The sequence below is a fragment of the Doryrhamphus excisus genome, linkage group LG2 (genome assembly GCF_037039965.1).
Source record: "Doryrhamphus excisus strain RoL-2023G ecotype Guam linkage group LG2, RoL_Dexc_Guam_v1.1, whole genome shotgun sequence".
NCBI classification, from domain to species: Eukaryota; Metazoa; Chordata; class Actinopteri; order Syngnathiformes; family Syngnathidae; genus Doryrhamphus; species Doryrhamphus excisus.
Window position 1 is genome coordinate 6,074,119 of NC_136358.1, and position 17,830 is coordinate 6,091,948.

The 17,830-nt window shown below is 41.0% G+C and overlaps 3 protein-coding genes across 4 annotated transcripts in view; 2 read left to right on the forward strand and 1 right to left on the reverse strand.

The window, feature by feature from the left end:
* The first annotated feature begins 362 nt into the window (after positions 1-362).
* ccnb3 (cyclin B3) lies at positions 363-5,231 on the forward strand. The gene is made up of 12 exons (XM_058067125.2): positions 363-522; positions 657-741; positions 1,036-1,119; positions 1,835-1,947; positions 2,026-2,152; positions 2,233-2,331; positions 2,400-2,492; positions 2,594-2,731; positions 4,105-4,260; positions 4,325-4,474; positions 4,584-4,714; positions 4,894-5,231. The coding sequence occupies exons 2-12, from the start codon at positions 670-672 to the stop codon at positions 4,961-4,963; spliced, it is 1,233 nt and encodes a 410-aa protein (XP_057923108.2). The 5' UTR covers positions 363-522; positions 657-669; the 3' UTR covers positions 4,964-5,231.
* A 4,292-nt stretch (positions 5,232-9,523) lies between these two features.
* htr2cl1 (5-hydroxytryptamine (serotonin) receptor 2C, G protein-coupled-like 1) overlaps positions 9,524-17,830 on the forward strand; it is a 135,671-nt gene continuing 127,364 nt past the window's right edge. The window contains exon 1 of the mRNA XM_058067123.2: positions 9,524-9,604. The gene's annotated coding sequence lies outside the window, so the exon portion shown is untranslated. The remainder of the gene's footprint in view (positions 9,605-17,830) is intronic.
* LOC131124928 (serine protease 27-like) lies at positions 10,364-13,524 on the reverse strand. 2 transcript variants are annotated; one of them, XM_078789114.1, is made up of 5 exons: positions 13,385-13,524; positions 11,458-11,617; positions 11,116-11,381; positions 10,890-11,029; positions 10,364-10,823 (listed from the first exon to the last, which is right to left on the reverse strand). In XM_078789114.1, the coding sequence occupies exons 1-5, from the start codon at positions 13,494-13,496 to the stop codon at positions 10,467-10,469; spliced, it is 1,035 nt and encodes a 344-aa protein (XP_078645240.1). In that variant the 5' UTR covers positions 13,497-13,524; the 3' UTR covers positions 10,364-10,466. The 2 variants fall into 2 exon arrangements, with proteins under 2 accessions (XP_078645240.1, XP_078645241.1); XM_078789115.1 differs by lacking the exon at positions 13,385-13,524 and adding an exon at positions 12,509-12,597.

Here is a 17,830-nt window from a genome sequence, read left to right on the forward strand (position 1 = left end):
GTCATAGCTCTAACAGCTGCATGTTTTGGTCACAAGAACCAATGAAGGAGCAGCATTCAACTGCTATTGCTGTGAGTGTGTTTGGGTAAAGTAACAGCTTCTCCCGCTGACGTTTGATGCATAGACAAACCACACACATATTACGAGTAAAACCTTTTTTTTAAAAAAAAAAAAAGAATCACCACCACAATTAATTGAATGCTGTGCATCATCCTGGCTCGTTAACTGTTTTTATTTTAAGTTTTAACCTTGGAAAGGCAAATCCCCCTTCTTTAGCTCCCACTGTCTGGGAATACTCGTACAACAAACCGAGCGCTACTTTAGAAACTGCGAGCTCGCTCATTGGTTCACTGCGCTTAAATTCTGACCAATTGGAAGCGTGTGCTGCAAAACAGTACCCGTTTGGAGAAACAAGAGTTTTCGTTTTAAGGCTTTCTGTTGCGTTGGCGTTAACGACATTTATCAACTATATCCTTATTTCCCCCTTCCTCCTACTACAACTTTAAGGATTTATCAGTTAAGGTAGGAAAAACGTCTTTTGGGATGCTGACGAGCGATACTTTTAAACGCGTGTTGAAATAGAAAGGATGTGTTGCTTGCTTTGTTCATTGAACCCACAGCGCATTTTAAACACATTGTTTTTTTTTATGTTGCAGAAAATTGAAAGCCATGCCGACCTTGAGGAAACAATCAGTGGCTGCCGTGGGCAAGAAAACAAAGCCCAGTTTGTCCGAGAACCAGGTAAAAAAGGAATGCTGTTAATTCATTCATACTATTAGTATGACGGAATTAACAGCAAACACTTAAAGTGTTTCGCCCTCCACTTACTTTTCATGAATTCAGACCACTATAGATCTAGTCGGACTTCACCCCATAATTATGTTGAGACTCTTATTTTGAAACATTTTACTTTGAAAGTGACTTCCGTTTCCTGTATGGCCTTGTGTCTATTTCTAATACATTTTAAGTGGTGGCATAAAAATGACATGCACTTGTGCCTGAATTATAATAACTAATATGTGCTTTTTTTTGCAGGAAGAAGCTTCTCGGGTCAAGAGGGCCACTTCCACATCTCGTGGAGCTGCAAAGACGCGGACAGCCTTCATAGATCTCACCAATGTGAGGCCTTGTATTTACTTTTTTGTCGTGTTAGGAAAAGATACTCTAGTATTGTAATGGTACAAGATGCTGCCTTTGGTACAGATGGCGTTAGTTGTCAAAAATAGTGCATTGATGTCGGTAACTAATTACATGAAATGATGAATACGGTCAGTGGATATTGATATCACTCAGTTTGTAATGGGAAGTACACTTATCAGTATTTAAGTATACTTGTACATCCCAGAAAATAAACTCAAAACATGTGATTTCAACTAAAGTTATGTAGTGTCTATGCCGATTATCCGAATTAGGGTTGCGGGGGTATGGTGGAGCCTATCCCAGCTGACTTTGGGTGAGAGGCGGAGTCCAGCCTAGACTGGTTGCTTAGCCTGTCGCAGGGCTTTAATTTTATTTGAACATGCATTAAGTTAGAATGAAATACATGACATCATTCTCGCCCTGGCCTGTAAGCCTCACAAGGGGAGTCATCTGCAGTGCGAGTCTTTCAGTAAAATGACAGCGTTTGTTTAGCGTCTAGTTAAGTAAAATAGCTTAATTCTAAATTTAGTTTTTTTTGTTGGTGTAAATGGACACTGGGTTTCAATTTTCTTTTTTCTTCTAATTTGTTTTTTTGTGCAGCCCCAATTTTCTGATCATGCATGATTAAAGAGGGGCCCGATTTGAATAATTTAAATAAATCTTGTTAACACACTAATGTAGCTGTGTTTTGCAGTCTACTAAAGTCCAGATCAGCTTCCCTGGCAAGAAGAAAGAGCTGGCAAAGAAGCAGGTGAAGAAAAGAAGCGCTTCCTGTGTGTCTGCAAAGAAAACAGCCAAGCAGAATGGGTAACATTAGTATTTCCTCTCAAGAGCTGCTCTTTTTTTTTTTCCCCCAACATTTAAAATCTCCATTTTTAATTGCAGGACCTCTTCCGAGACTTCTGCAGAGAAATCGGTCAAAAATGAAGATAAAGCCGAGACGGAAGCGGCTGCAGCAGACAAGCTGGAAACCGCCGTCTCCGAGGTGCCGCCACACCTCAGGAGACCCGAGGTGAGCAGCGGCATCTATGTTGATAGATGTACTAAATGGGGGGGAAAAAAGTGCTGACTCGTTCTTTTTTATGCCATCAGGTTCCAGCAGAATTTGACATTGACTCACAGTACTCAGAAGACTGCGTTATGTGTCCTGACTATGCGGTGGAGATCTTTGCCTACCTCAAACAAAGAGAGGTGAGCTCAGAGAGGGTGGAATTGATTGAAAAAAAAAACTCCATTTAAAAATCTTTGTAATCTTTTAGGAGAAATTCGTACTGTCTAACTACATGACTACGCAACCCAGCCTCAACAAGGAGATGCGATCCGTCCTGATTGACTGGCTGGTGGAAGTGCAGGTGAACGTCCACACACACACACACACACACACACACACACACACACACACACACACAGACAAGTCAATCCCATGTTAACCCTTCTACAACCCCTTTATTAGGAAAACTTTGAGCTGTTCCACGAGACGCTGCACCTGGCCGTGAAGCTGACCGACCACTACCTGGCCAAGACCCCAATCCACCACAATATGCTGCAGCTGGTGGGCACCACCTCCGTACTCATTGCTTCCAAGTTTGAGGTGCGCACACAAAGACATTACTCGTTATGTACGGTATAACTGATCCGTTAACTAATCATTTAGAGTGCATGAGAAAAGGGAAAGAAAAACATTTATGAACAAGTGTTCTGCTTACAGCGTTCCAAGTTTTGGTGTTTTGTGCTTATGTATACGTTTCCTCTCGTGCAAAAACCAAGCAGGCTCCATATATTCATTAATGAATACATACATTATGAAGGAATCTAATGCAGGTTTTAATGATCTGACAACAGGCACAATAATTTCAATAGTCATCCCTCATTTATCACAGTTAATTTGTTCCGCAACCCAGCACCAAGTTGGAATTCCTTATTCATAAATGGAATATTTTTGTAGTTTGAGCATACTAAACCTGTTTTAAGACCTTCTAAATATGTTTATTAGACATGAAATAAAACTCCTATAGTCACTTTTTTACACTTGCATTACTCCATATAGACATGACGTCGACTCGCATTATTCCACTCAGACCATTCCCCCCCCCTCCACACCGGCCATTTTCCTTCCAAGAATATTCCCATAGCCCCCATCATAACTACCAGGCCGGTCCACCCCCACATCAAAAATGAAAAACCTGCTAAGCAATGCCCATGAAATCCCTCCCTGCTCCTCAGAATCTCACAACATGGAGCACAGCAGCACATCCTTCAGTTTGGGCATCTTAACACCCCTCAACAATAAAGTGGTCATACTTCATGATTGGTGGGTATGGAACCAGTTAACCGAGGTGATCCGATTTACACCAATACGTATGACATTTCGAGGAACGGACCTTGTACATAACCCGAGGGCTACCTCTAACAGTAATGTGCAAAAACTGCTCAGTTGGCATTAATGGTGTTGAGTTCACTGTCAACAGTAAATCTGCTGAGTGCTGACCACGCATGATATTTCAAAGAGAGCTATTGGCGGAGTTAAAAAGACTACATCAGGAGGTTGCCTACAGCCACAGCTGTTAATGTCTTTTTAAATTTTTTTTAAGATTTTGCTTTTTGTCGACCATGCACCCCGCAACTGTAAAAAGTGAGTTTGGGGTATTTACAGTATTTCTGTGAAAGTTCTTGGTGTGAATGAACTTCAAATATTAAATATTGTAATAGCGGTAAGGAGCAAACTGCTCACCCAGCATTAATAGTGCAGACGATTATTAATTTCATTCTGCATGTGTAACATTAGTTTCACACTGACTGCTGTGTCAGGAGGTTGCCTACAGCCGCAATAAATTTTTCTTTCTTCAAATTTTTTTTACATGACCAATGTTAAATTTGCCTGCCTTGGGAACGTCACTCCATTCATGTTACTCTACAAGCTAGTACCATAAATCTATCAGCTAATAGGATGTTTACCTCCTGCAGGAGTACAGCGTGCCATCCGTGGAAGAATTCCTCTACATTTGTGACGACGCGTACACTAAGGAGGAGCTCCTCGCCATGGAGGCCAGCATCCTGCGGACGCTCTCTTTTGACATCAACATCCCCATCCCATACTGTTTCCTACGTCGCTATGCCAAAGTATGTGCAAGTGCATTGCGCTCACATTGTCGTCAATTTTCCCTAAGTTGTGTTGCTTCCACAGTGTGTGAACGCCGGTATGGACACGCTGACTCTGGCTCGCTACTTCTGTGAGATGAGCCTGTTGGAAATGGAGCTGGTAGTGGTGAGGGGGTCACTGCTGGCGTCCGGCTGTCTGCTGCTGGCCATGCTCACCAAGGATCTGGGTGGATGGGTATGCCTGGGACGTTGCTACCACTGTTATTATTAGCAGTGACATTATAATATAAGTTATTTTTATTAGCAGGATTAGCAGACACTTTTTTTTTCCATTGTGCTTCCAGTCTCCCATCCTGCAATTCCACACAGGATATGAATTGTCAGACGTGGCGCCCGTGGTTTGGATGGTATACTCGATGATGTCGCAGCTTCCTAAGGACAAATTGAGCGCCATCCTGAGCAAATACTCCCACAAGTAAGAACACTCAAACCACCACCATAGCTGATGTAAGCATGCCAAGCCAGTAGATGGCAGTGTAACAGTTAAAGTGTAGGCATTTCACATTGATTTAAAAATGTATATATTGTATTTTTTCTCTGCTTAGCTGGGATATTTATTTGATGAAACTTAACCATTTTTAATCAATTTTTTAGGGTGTTTTTCCAAGTGGCGTCCTTGCCCATGGTGGATGTAGAGGTTTTGGAGAAGGCCTTATCACGTTAAACAGCCTCTGTCCTGCATCCCAAAATATCCCGCATGGGGGAAAACTTGTAAATATGTTAATGTTTGTTATTTATAATTATCTATTTTAAAAACTGTTATATGTGATGTTGAATCAGTGTTTTTAATATTTTATGTTGGAAAAAAAAGTATTAATCATCTGCTTCAAGCTTTCAAATTGTTACATTTTACTCAGATTTGCTTTTATGGCCTTTTGTGCATTCGTATCATGCATAATCTTTAGAATAAAGATGCTTTTTGTGTTTTGTAACCCGTTTTTTGTGTATGTTTTCCCAGTAGTAACCAGTAGAGGTCAGTAATGTACCGCCTAATGTGTTACAGGTGTCGCTGAAGCTTCTAATTGACATAAAGGAACTTGTTTAAAAAAGTGTTTGCTAGTGCAATTTCCAAGTTATATTTTAGCATCTTTACTTCAAATTGAAAGGCAAATTTCCACCAAGTGGACTCGCCCGGAAAGACGATTACTGGTAAGTTTCTGACTGAGTTCATGAGGAACTTTAGTTATGTGAATTTGAGTTTAATTTGCTGATTACCGAAGCGTGGAGGCTCACTCACCCAGCAAAAGAGCTAACCTTAGCCATTTTTTTTGTTTCATTCAAAATGTAATCGCAGGGGCAGATTGCGGATGGCAGAGAGCAATTGCGGGCAAAAATAGGCCCGCTGTTTCTATCAATTCACAGACACATTTTACGCCGTCGTTTCATTTCATTCCCCACTTCTCGGCCCAGCCGTTTTGTTATTTACCCAGTCGATTAAAGTGATTGATTGGCTTCTCTGTGTGTCTCTACGTGTGTGTGTGTGTGTGTGTGTGTTGGCTGGCGACACAATAAGTGCAGATTCATTCAGATACACATCAGAAGAAAGTCCATATATGAGGTATTGATCTCAGCACTGTCTTTGTTGGCTTTGCACACCGCCAGGCAGCTTAACTTGTAGTGCAAGTCTGTGTTGCGTTCATGTTCAGGACTTCTTTGCATTATGAAGTATGCTTTGTTGTCACTCAAATCTGAGGATGCGGTCCTGATTGCCATTTAGCTCCGAGCAAAACACAGCCAGGATTAGTTCCAAGATTAAAATGGCTTTGTACCCTAAGCAAGGCTCCATTGGAACTCAGCCATTCACTGGCTTATTTCATTTATCCAAGTACTGTACTTGCACACTATCATGCTGAAATGGGAACTTTTTTATTTCTTCATTTAGTACTGACTTTTTTTTTTAAACATCTTTACAGGTACTTAAAGTAGTGTTGCTTGAAGCACGTTCAAATTCAGCACCTTAACATTTGCAAACAGTCCCTTCAGCATGGCAACTGACTGTATAGCAGGGGTCTTAAACTCAATATACTTGGGGGGGGGGGGCACTGGAGCTAGGGTCTGGGCGAGGCTGGGCCGCATCAGGTTTTCCAAAAAAAAACAAACCCAAAAAACACACTTATTAAAGACAGAAAAATTAATAAACTTTGCTTTTCCGATTTTCTACAATAAAAGCTCTGATAAAATATTCAACTGTTCTCAAATATCTTAATTTTCTACACAAAATAAGATGAAAATAAATAAAGAAAATCAATCAATCAGTAATAAATAAATCTAATAACAATAATAAAACACCAAATAATAATAACTTAAGAAACCACATATAGTTGGTGGGTAGACAAATTATTTTTTTCAGATTAAAATGAACAAAGCATTATTAGAGCCCTGTAGACATGACAAAACAGGACTATAGTCACATTTATTCTCTGTATCTTATCTATTTATCTTATTCTCTTTATTTATCTCTTTATTTACAACATATTGCGCAACTGCAGGGTCTTGAGACACATGCTAACTCGCAAACTAGAGAGCTAGCGACCTAAACGGTAGCCTTCAAGTTATTTCCTTTGAACTTAAATAGCCAAAAACTTACCACTTCCACACGGATAGGGAGAATAACTATTAACAGTTATTTAACCTATTTAACCTTTTCTGGGTACATGATACCATACAGCAGGGGTGCTCATCAAGTCGATCGCGATCTACCGGTCGATCGCGGAGGTGGTACTGGTCGATCGCTGGTCGATCGCGGCGTGACATTAAAAAAATATCTTCCTAGCATCAATGCCGTCACTTGATTGATATACAGGGCAGCCATTCAGATGACAACTGAATGTTGCCCTTCGGGTGACCAATCAAATCAAACAACGTCTCTAAGTGCAGCAGAACTTACGATGTCAGCCTATCATCCATCCCCGTTACTTGATTGACATACAGGACAACCAGTCAGATGACAACTGAATTTTGACCTTTAGGTCACCGCTCATGCGTAAACAACGATGCTAAGCTAGTTTATCAGATTTGAAGCCCTCGCTAAAGTTTATGGTCACTAAAATGAAATTCAGTGCAAGTCATCAAAGTAAACTCAGGTAATGACAAAAAATGTTAATAGTTAATTATGTGTGTTTTGCAATATTGGCTCATTTGGTTATGTAAGGTACATCAACATACATTGTACGTACAAATAATCCTCAATACATTTGAAAATAAATAGATGTTTTGCATTTTTGTAGTGGGTAGATCATTTTGACTCGGTCATTTTAAAAGTAGCTCGCATGCTGAAAAAGTGTGAGCACCCCTGCCATACAGCATCCATATCAAACTTGCGCGGGCCGCACTAACATTAAACTTTCATATCAAGGCCTCAAACTAGTGTCCTGCGGGCCACATTTGGCCCGTGGGCCGCGTGTTTGAGACCCCTGCTGTATAGAGTCATAGGTTAGTTTCCCCCTTAACTATCTCAGTAGAGCTCAATATCACTGTGCTGGCTGACAGCACTGACAAATATCCATTGCAGGGCCTGGAATGTCCAAAGACCAGCCTGCCAAGGTGGCTTTTGTTCCAAATTTTGCTTTAGCAGCCACGGCATAACTGCTTAACGGCAGTTAAAAAAAAAAAAGGGTCCCATCATTAAACTCTTAAAAAATGGTTGACTGTTTGTGCGCGGGAATGACGGATGCAAAGCATCTGCAGCATTTCTTCCTTTCTCTGCCCAAATCTTGCTTTGTTCCCATGGACAATTGTTTTTCCTCCCTCTTTTGTGTAAATGTGAGTGCACGCGTCACGTTGTTTGCTGTTTCCCACTGATACAGGCTGTGTTTAGCTGTTTGGCTAATTGTCTTGGCTGTGCCGACTCGCAATAAGCATTCCCCCAGCTGGACTGGAAAAGAAAGGGCAAGCTCACCTTGTCAAGGAAGAGAGAAAGACAGAGTAGGATGCAAGAAAACAGATGAGGCCAAACAATGGAGCATCATGAATTTGGCCATTGGTGATTGTGTGTGTGTGTGTGTGTGTGGGTGGGGGGGGTTGGCAACGGTAGCTTGAATATGGATGCGACACAAGCAAAAATGTCCAGACAATGACTGCATCATCAGACGAGCTCTTTGCTAGCTTCTGTTTGAAAATAAAGGTCACTTTAATTCTTCCTAATGAGCACATGGAAGGTTAACATAAGGAATGGCAATTACAGCATCTGTCAAAATAGCCCGCACACTCTCATGTTAGCGTTGTAGCACCAGACTATATTGGACTACCGTAATTAGAACACAAATATTTAGATCCGATCTGGTACCGATCCTCCAAAAAACATGAATGACACCCTTATTTTGTTGACACAATTAGACAAATGGGGCAAAGAGCGCTCTTATTGTGAAGGCCCGATCCGATATTCAGGATCAAGATCGCTACAAATATCTTCTATTCAAAGAAAAATTTGCATAATAGGTCCCTATGCTAATTTTTCGTCCCTTTGTATTGTGTTGTGGTCTCCTCCTCGCACAATAACCCGCACAGAAAATAGTTTAGATTTTCCAGAATCTGCACCTATTCCAGTATTCCTATTCCTGTATTTCCTTTGATTTGTGCTTCCCGCACAAAATGGTCTGTTTTAATTTATTCCACTAATGGCCCGCCTCCTAACTATGAACCATATGAGGAAGTCCACCTCTCTGTGACATCACAAAGGAACGGTTTTACCACGCCTTCTAAAACCGAGTGTTTTGAGCCATCCCAAAGGTCTTTCAGGGCTCACTTCCAAATGTGCAAACTTTGGCATAGTTTAACACAAGAATACAACATTCTAACTACATTCATTGGTCAGGAAACACAACGGAGCTGCAGCGGTGAGACGCTATCCTCTCTTCATGGCGTACTTTGGCAGTTGTATGTCGGACGGAATCCCCTCTGTGCCTTTCCCCTCCTGCTCCAGCTTGACAAAGTTGAACATAAACATGGCGCACCACCCGTAGCGGCGTAGCAAGTCAACAGCACAGGCAAGAACATGCGGTGCATTCACAGACATCGGATCATTACATTCGTCCAGGCATAAACCAGTACCAATGAAAGGACCATACTACTGTTTTTAAGGGACTTAACGCTGAAAAAGATTTTTGAACTGGTGTCATTCTCGGACCGCTGATGACTCTCCTGTTCTCCTGCAGCCTTTTGTGTCATCAGTTTGAAAATACTACAAAAACATCTGTTTATAATAATACAAACTGTTTTTGGTTTAGATACCAGTCCAATGCAACGAGATGGCTCAAAATGTCTGGATGTGGACCTGCTTGTGGAGGAAGGACGTCAAGCTGCACAGGTAAGCCATACCAAGTTGTAAGAAGCTTTTGTCATTCTGATCAAGTGGACGCATTTGGAAGGCTATTGGAAGGTTTATAGTTTGCATGTTTAAGTTAATGTCGTATGTCAACCTCAGTAGGGTCCTGATACAACTTTATTAATTCTGATATGCAGCCTGATGGATAGGTGGATAAATATATTAATCCAATACAATACCCACACGTAGCATACTTATTTTTGCTATCTATTTTGGAGTGTTAAATGCTAGGTTAAAGGACTTGATCAAGTGATAATATTGTATAGTAGATATTGAAACCCAACATTATTCACCAAACAATGAAACCCTTGTGTACTTTTTGGGATGTTGCTACAAATACGCGATGAGGTTGGTGGTATTAAACTTCCCCGGCTCTGTGCCGTCATTTGAAACTTGTGCATTGCAAGTTTTGCACTCAGTTGCAATTTTATTCAGACTGTAATGAAAAACAGTGACAGTCACATGTTCAGCATCACTCCTCCTCCTTGCTACTTTGTTAGCATGTTAGCACATACTGTTGTGATCATGCGGCGCAATATCCGATAGTTATATCTGAGGTGTAATGTGAATTTTTTTTTTATATTTATAACCCGATGAAGTGGAATAAAAGTGTAAAACACCAAATGATTTTCTTTTAGATTTAATCTGGTGCAAGATGAAACAGAAAAGTTGCACACAGCAATACTCAATGGCAGTACAATAACCGTACATTGAATGATTTGTTGCTTTCTTGATGCTTGATGATTTTTGAATGTAAATATTTGTGATGATTGATGAATTATTAATAATATAAACATTTATGCAACGCTGTGTTTCATTCTGAAGAGAGACCCGAAACAATCTGTCACACGTTCGTAACACCCGCTAGAATGTACAGCGACCACACCGTGACACACAGCGTGATGAAACATGAAAAGGCGCCGACACGAGCGACACTTTCGCCACCTCCAAATACGCTGTCGTCCGTGAGTGGCATGCAGTCGAACTGTGTGTCGCTGTCCACCCCTGAGGAGGTGAACAACTTGAAGATGGGAGTGTCCTCATCGTCATTGATGATGTCCACGATCCATTGTTTGAAACTGGACAATCTGGTATAGGCACCGGGTTTTTCAGGCAAGGCGCAGGAAATACCAAAACTGGTGATTCCCAGTTGGATCCAGGACTCATCCTTTTTGATCATCAAAGGCCCGCCTGAGTCTCCCTGTGGAAAATGAAGAACTCGGTGAATATCCTTTTTGTAAGTCACTGCGCTGGATCTGCTGCTCACCTGACAGGCGTCCGTCCCGCCTTCCTTGAACCCAGCACAGATGATGTTCTCTATTGCCCTCTCCTTAAGGTAGCAGTTGCACTCATTGTTCCCCACAATCGGCAGATTGACCTCCTGAAGAATGTCTGGAAACACCCGATCTGATTGGAATTGCCAAAGAAAAATGTTCAAAGGAGGACCCCCTCATGACTTGAATTCCTAGACCTCTATCGTCTTTGAACCTCACCAACAGAAAGGCTCCCCCAGCCGGTGACCCAGGTGCTGGTCCCAGCGTGCACGGTGCTGCCACTGTCGGCCAAGCAGATGGGCTGGATGTAGTTTGTGAAGTTTACCGGCGCCGACAGTTTCACAAGGCAAATGTCGTTTGTGAATGTATCGAAGTCGAATTCGGGGTGACATTTCACGGCTGCCATCATTCGGGACACCTCGTTAGGGTCTGAACCGCTTTGATTCCGACGGCCTATGTACACCTGTGTGTCAAAGATGTTGTCCCTAGCAAGACACAAATGTAAAACAACAAATCACAAGCAATAAAACATCCATGACCTGGAATGGAACGATTGCTTACTGTTCGAAGCAGTGTGCCGCTGTTAGCACCCATTGGTGGCTGATGAGGGACCCTCCGCAGTAAGAACCATCTTTGTTTAGACTGACCTGCCATGGCCAATGTCCTGGGGGTGCGTCTTGACCATTGATGATTCTGCCGTTTAACGGCGCCATGCCACAGTCTAATCAGACGGATCATCATAAATTATTTGAAATGAGTAACCTACTGGGAACACATCTTTTTGTGTGTCTGTAGCTTTAATGCTAATGAGCTGTGTTTGTCCACGCCTGCCTCCAATAGTGCGTGGCTCCAAGAAGCAATATTGTGCACTTATGCACTTTTTATAGTCACATTTTATGAGCAACAACATGCTCGGTGAGCCTATTTGCTGAAGAAATACAAATTTTAAAAGGTACTATCTGTCATGATTTGGTACTGCAGTCGGTTTATTTGAAGTATCTGAACGGTGCGGTCAGTTTCTTGATTTTTGCTGTAGGTGGAAAACATATAGGTTTGACATCAAAAAATGAATACACGACCCGAAAGGTAGAAGATAGCATCTTTTGTTTCATTTGAGCTAAAGTATTGAAACATATGACTGACAGGTGTGTTTTTTTGCCCATGTGTATCCTAATACATCACTATAAATAGCTCTGAATGTCTACACTCAGTTTCAGACCAGTCTATGGTTGAAAATCAATTGTCTAGAAAAGATGGAAGATGGATCAACTAGGTTGGAATTTGCCATAAAGTACAGAGATAAGCCTAAATAATTGTGATACAAAGGTTGACGAATGAAGTTTTTAGACTCATTTGTGTACATTTAAGCAAATTCCTGATCTTTGTATCTACTGGTTTAGCCATTGCTTTTGTTATATATTTATATTATAGTGATGCCGTCATTCCTGTTCTCTGCAGGTTGTTGCTGATGTCACTGATCTTTACAGTTCTCACAGTTCTAATTCTTTGGTTGTAGTACTCCAGTGTTATTTTTCGACAAGACATTCAAAATGGTTGTACTGGCTACGACCAATGTTTGTACAATGGTTCTGATTGATTTTCCATCATTTACCATTTTTCTCCCATATAGTTCTCTGGCGAGTGGTTAGCGCGCAGACCTCACAGCTAGGAGACCAGGGTTCAATGCCACCCTACCCTATGAAACCCTATGAAATAAACAAAAATGTTCACACTTTTCAAGAAATGCTGCAAATGTTTGACAGACAGTACAAATTTCTTGTGAGAAAGATGACTCATTGATGCAAATATTTCACAATTATTATTATTGTTATTTTAGATTATCATAATGGTGGTTTATTTGGTCTTAAACTGATTCGTTCTGACAGGGCTGCATGGTGGCCTAGTGGTTAGCATGTTGGCCATATAGTCAGGAGATCGGGACGATCTGGATTCCAATCTCAGTTTAGTCTTTCTAAAAAAAAAAAAAAGCATGTTAATTGGCGACTCCAAATTGTCCATAGATATGAATGTGAGTGTGAATGGTTGTTTGTCTATATGTGCCCTGTGATTGGCTGGCGACCAGTCCAGGGTGTACCCCGCCTCTCGCCCGAAGACAGCTCGCGACCCTTGTGAGGAAAAAGCGGTAGAAAATGAATGAATGAATGAATGAATAGCTCTCTGGCGTTCATGTTGTTTTGACCTCTAAATACCTGGAAATAAAAGCTAAAATGTTGCTCTCCAGTCTTGTATTACTCTTTTGATGTCAAAACCAAATATTTTCAGTCAACAACAAAAATAAAGAAACTTACCTCGCCGCCCCAATACTTCTCGAGCTCACTTTTTTCAGGAGAGGCTTGTTAGGTTTTGGTGGATCGATACACTCGGTTAATGCCAAATCCTGATGTTATTAGTTACATAGGTGAAGTACACCAGGGAGGACTCTGCAGTGTTGCTCCTGAAAAAAAACAGTAATGTTGACGATGCTTACCTTTCAGATGTGCATGACATCCTGAAAGAAAAAGAGAAAAACAAACAAGATTGAACACATGACAACAAGATCTTTTGTGTGAGCTCCGAGACTCATGGGAAGACATGACCATTGTTTTTGCGCATCAACCTGTTGTAACAATAGCACTGACAGATTTTCACTTCCGTGTGTCATCAATCTTGTAATAATAACAGTAAGACACTGAATCATGAGGATGTATCGTGCTGTTCGCTCAGTTAAAGGTCACAATGACATTTCATTAAAAGCTAACTTTTTGGAAACACACAATTTATAGCTGCAGTTAAAATATTGGTTTTATTGAGGCTTTCAGTTTGTTTTTTTAGATACTGTACTGATGCAAGTATGCCACTCTGCTGGGTGCCTTCTGGTCCCCGAATACTTCACCTAGATAAAGGGACAGCAATATGCTGCCGTTGTTCACTTGAGATGAGACCTGCAGGATATGAGGGGCACGATGCAACTATTAATGCTGCACTTTGGCCGAGGAACTTTGAACTGAACCAGCCCAGGAGTCATTTTCTCGCTTGACTTTTATTGGCCCGCAGCACATTACACCCCCAAAAAATGGCAAAAAAAATCAAAAGATGTTGATAATAACTAATAATAAATCATAAATATATATATATTTTAGCCTCTTTGCAACATTTTAAAAGTCATAAAAATAACGGACCCCAAATTGTCCGTAGGTATGAATGTGAGTGTGAATGGCTGGCGACCAGTCCAGGGTGTACCCCACCTCTCGCCCGAAGACAGCTGGGATAGGCTCCAGCACCCCCCGTGACCCTTGTGAGGAAAAGCGGTAGAAAATGAATGAATGAATAAAAATAACGTCCATTCGCATCCTTTCATTTTCAGTATGTGGCCCTTGGTGGCAAACTTTTTGGACACCCCCCTTTAATAATCATAACAACATAAATAATAAAAAGTGAGTTTTGGGAGAAAAAGTTGTTTAAAAAAAGTTACCTGTACCGTTTACACCCCAAGTGTAAATGAAGATAATAATAATGATAACATTATTATTATTCTTAAATAAAGCCAATGGTGATGTATTCTTTCTTACCCATGGAAGTAGTAATGATGAACAGTGTCAGCCCGGACAGGAACGATGTGAGCGCCATCTTGCAGCCTTGTGTTGTGTTTGTGCCAGTGCTTCTCGGGCAGTCCCGGCAGCTCTACATATACTGTCCATCATATCAAGTTAAACACGTTTAACGTGATTACCTGGCCAAAGAAATGCCGTCACTTGACTTCATGTCAGAGGTCACCGTCAGCTTCTTGTAATCAACCTGGAGTATGATTTCAATTTGTAGTCTGTACAAGATGAATTGAAGTTTTTTTTTTTTTGACAGTATATTTTTTAAGGGGCAATACACTCCTGATGAATATTGAAAGAAGTAGCATTTTGGACTGTAGCATCAAAGAAGAAATGGTAGAGAGACAAAACAAACTTTGAATAAGCAATTGATTACAAGCAACCATTCAACTGAAATATATGGAAGCCCTTTTCCTCCACTGAAAGAAAACAATATACCAATGTCATCATAAGTCATAATTCTGAGTTAAAAAGTTGAAATTGTGTGGGAAAAGTCAAAATTCCGAGATAAAAAGTTATGATAATGAGATGAAAAAATGTAAATGATGAAATACATCACGTGCACGTCAAGTGCAATTTGATGAAGGCGGCGTGTGCTCAGTTTGTATCTCATCATTTGGGCTTTTTCATCTAATTATGTCTTTCTTTTCTTATAATTATGACTTTTGATGTTGTAATTGAGATTTTTTTAAATTTCATAATTGCCATGAGACACGTGCTCCATTGAAAAACTTGTAAAGTTTGTTTCTTGTGATTTTCTTTTTATGTTGTAATTTAGATTTTTGTTTTAATCTTAAAGTTTTTCTTTCTTTCCTTTTTAATATTTATGACTTTTAATGTGGCTGCACGGTGGGTGAGTGGTTAGCATGCAGGCCTCACAGCTCGGCCATCTCCACCATCCACCCGCTGGCATCTCTGTGTGGAGTTTTCATATTCTCCCCGTGCATGCGTGGGTTTCCTCCCACATTCCAAAAACATGCTAGGTTAATTGGCGACTCCAAATTGTCCATAGGTATGAATGTGAGTGTGAATGGTTGTTTGTCTATATGTACCCTGTGATTGGCTGTTGACCAGTCCAGGGTGTAGCCCGCCTCTCGCCTGAAAATGGCTGGGATAGGCTCCAGCATACCCACTACTCTAGTGAGGATAAGTGGTAGAAAATGATTGAACGACTTTTTATGTCATAACTGTGACGTGCTAGAAGCATTTTTTTTTTTTCAGTAGCGGGTTCCAGAGAAAAAAAGCCAGTGGTCGGCAACCCGTGGTTCTGGAACCACATATGGCTTTTCAGCCTCCTACGCCAAGCTCTGTGATTTTTTTATTATTTTTTTTACACCAAAGCAGAACAAATGTGCACCGCTAGTCCGTGAACCCATCTACACTGCATTGTTACAGCTGATTGGATGACCAAGGGAAGGGGGAAGGAGTCGGTTTGTTCAGCCGGTAAGACACAAAAAGACATCTTGACAGTGCGCTACCCCCCGCGGTGAGCAATCCATAACATGAATACGTCCCTAAGAAGGAAATATTCTGTTGCCTTCACTGCCAATGACGCTGTGCTTGAGAAAGTAGTCAACATTTTCAGAATTGTACCCAAGTGCAGATAAGAGAGTGATTTGGGAACTATGGCATTGTGATTGAACTAGAGATCATAAGGAGGAGGAGGAGAATAAATGAGAGAATCATTCATTAAAAATGTCACATCTATTTTCTGAATGGGAAAAAAATGAACAAAATGAAAGAAAAGAAATCTCCTCCCTGCAAAGACATTCATGTAAAATTTGAACAAGAAAAAGTATCTAAGCTGCTTCAGACCATTTTCCATTACTGGAAGAGGAGGCATGACGCTAAGGGTTGCCGACCCCTGAAATAGGCTGTTCATCAGCTGATCCACGGTTTAAGATTGAAACCTCCCCTAAAATGGAAATGTTCAAAAACAAGTTCTGGGTTATACTTTCCGCACGGAAATCCCCTTGAGGGACCGTTTTGTGTGACTTTATACTCTGTATCAGAAACTCACATCTACCACGGTATCAAACTAGAGCGGAATAGTTTGCCATTGTTTACTCGACTTCCAACAGAGCAAAAGAGGAATTGTGTCGTATTTATTTGCTGCAGCGACAGAAAAGGAAGAGAAGGCGGTCCACTTGTCCTTTTGAATAGGAGGAGTGCCGCAATGGCAGCTTGTCATTCCTTCCACCACAGGGACTTGGCAGGAGAATGTGCTTACAAAAGGCATGGTGAACACGGCAGAAAAAAACAACCAGACTTAAAACACAACTTGTTTCAGTGTTTCTACTGTGCGACATTTTCCCGCGTGTCTCCGTCTGTGTATTTAGAAAAATGTAGTAGTGCGCGGATTGGAGTAGATACCCGACTACTAACTGCTCCACACGTCAATGCATGCACTTTGTTTATAGCGAGGCCAACATAATGCTATTTTCCACAGAGTTCTGTGGGCAAGATTGTGAAATCCCATCAAGCCAAACGTGCTTAACTCCAAACACGATCAAAAACACTTAAGCCCAAAACGGGAGACTCCAGTCCTCAGATAACGGGTCACCAACCAGTCGATAACCATCGACCAGTTGCTTTTAGAGACTTGCCCGGTCGATTGCTGTTGTAAAGTCACTAATAAGAAATGTATATTTATGCAGGTACTGTTCTGACTTACTGTACTGACTTTGTGTTTTTTACACCAGGCACTTTACAGGGCAGAAAAGGGTCCTTCTTAGGACCAATAGCACATTTGGTCACAGTTGGTGACCATTGCCTTAGACAATAATATGTCATTTCAGTGACTTGTAAATCTATACTTCTACGTCCATAATCTGTACACGACTACTATAAAGTATAGCCTTTGTACATATACTATTGTTCCTTGAGAGGATATCATAAAATACGAAGAATGTATTCACTGAAATACTGTAAAATCAGCTCATAGACAAACGTTTCTTGGAGTAGTTTTTTTAGCGAGGGTATTGAGTGGCAGGTGGATGTTGATTGCGGTGTTGCACACTGATGAAGGTGACCCCCCCCCAAAAAAACTTGGTGCAATCACATAAAAAGCTCATCACCCCCCATGAGATGGAAACGTCACCATTAATTAGAGAGTGAAAATACACTCCAGTCCCTCTGTCTCTCTTCACATCCCTTGAAAATACAGACTTGGCTTCCAGTAGGTTCCATCTTATACTTAAGCATCTCAGCAAGACATTGGGGACTATTGGAATATTGTTGAATACAATTTTGGTGTGGATGAATGGTTACCAGGTCTTCACAAGAAGCTGTTTTTTGCATTAAATTCATATCCATGCACCTTAATTGCAGAC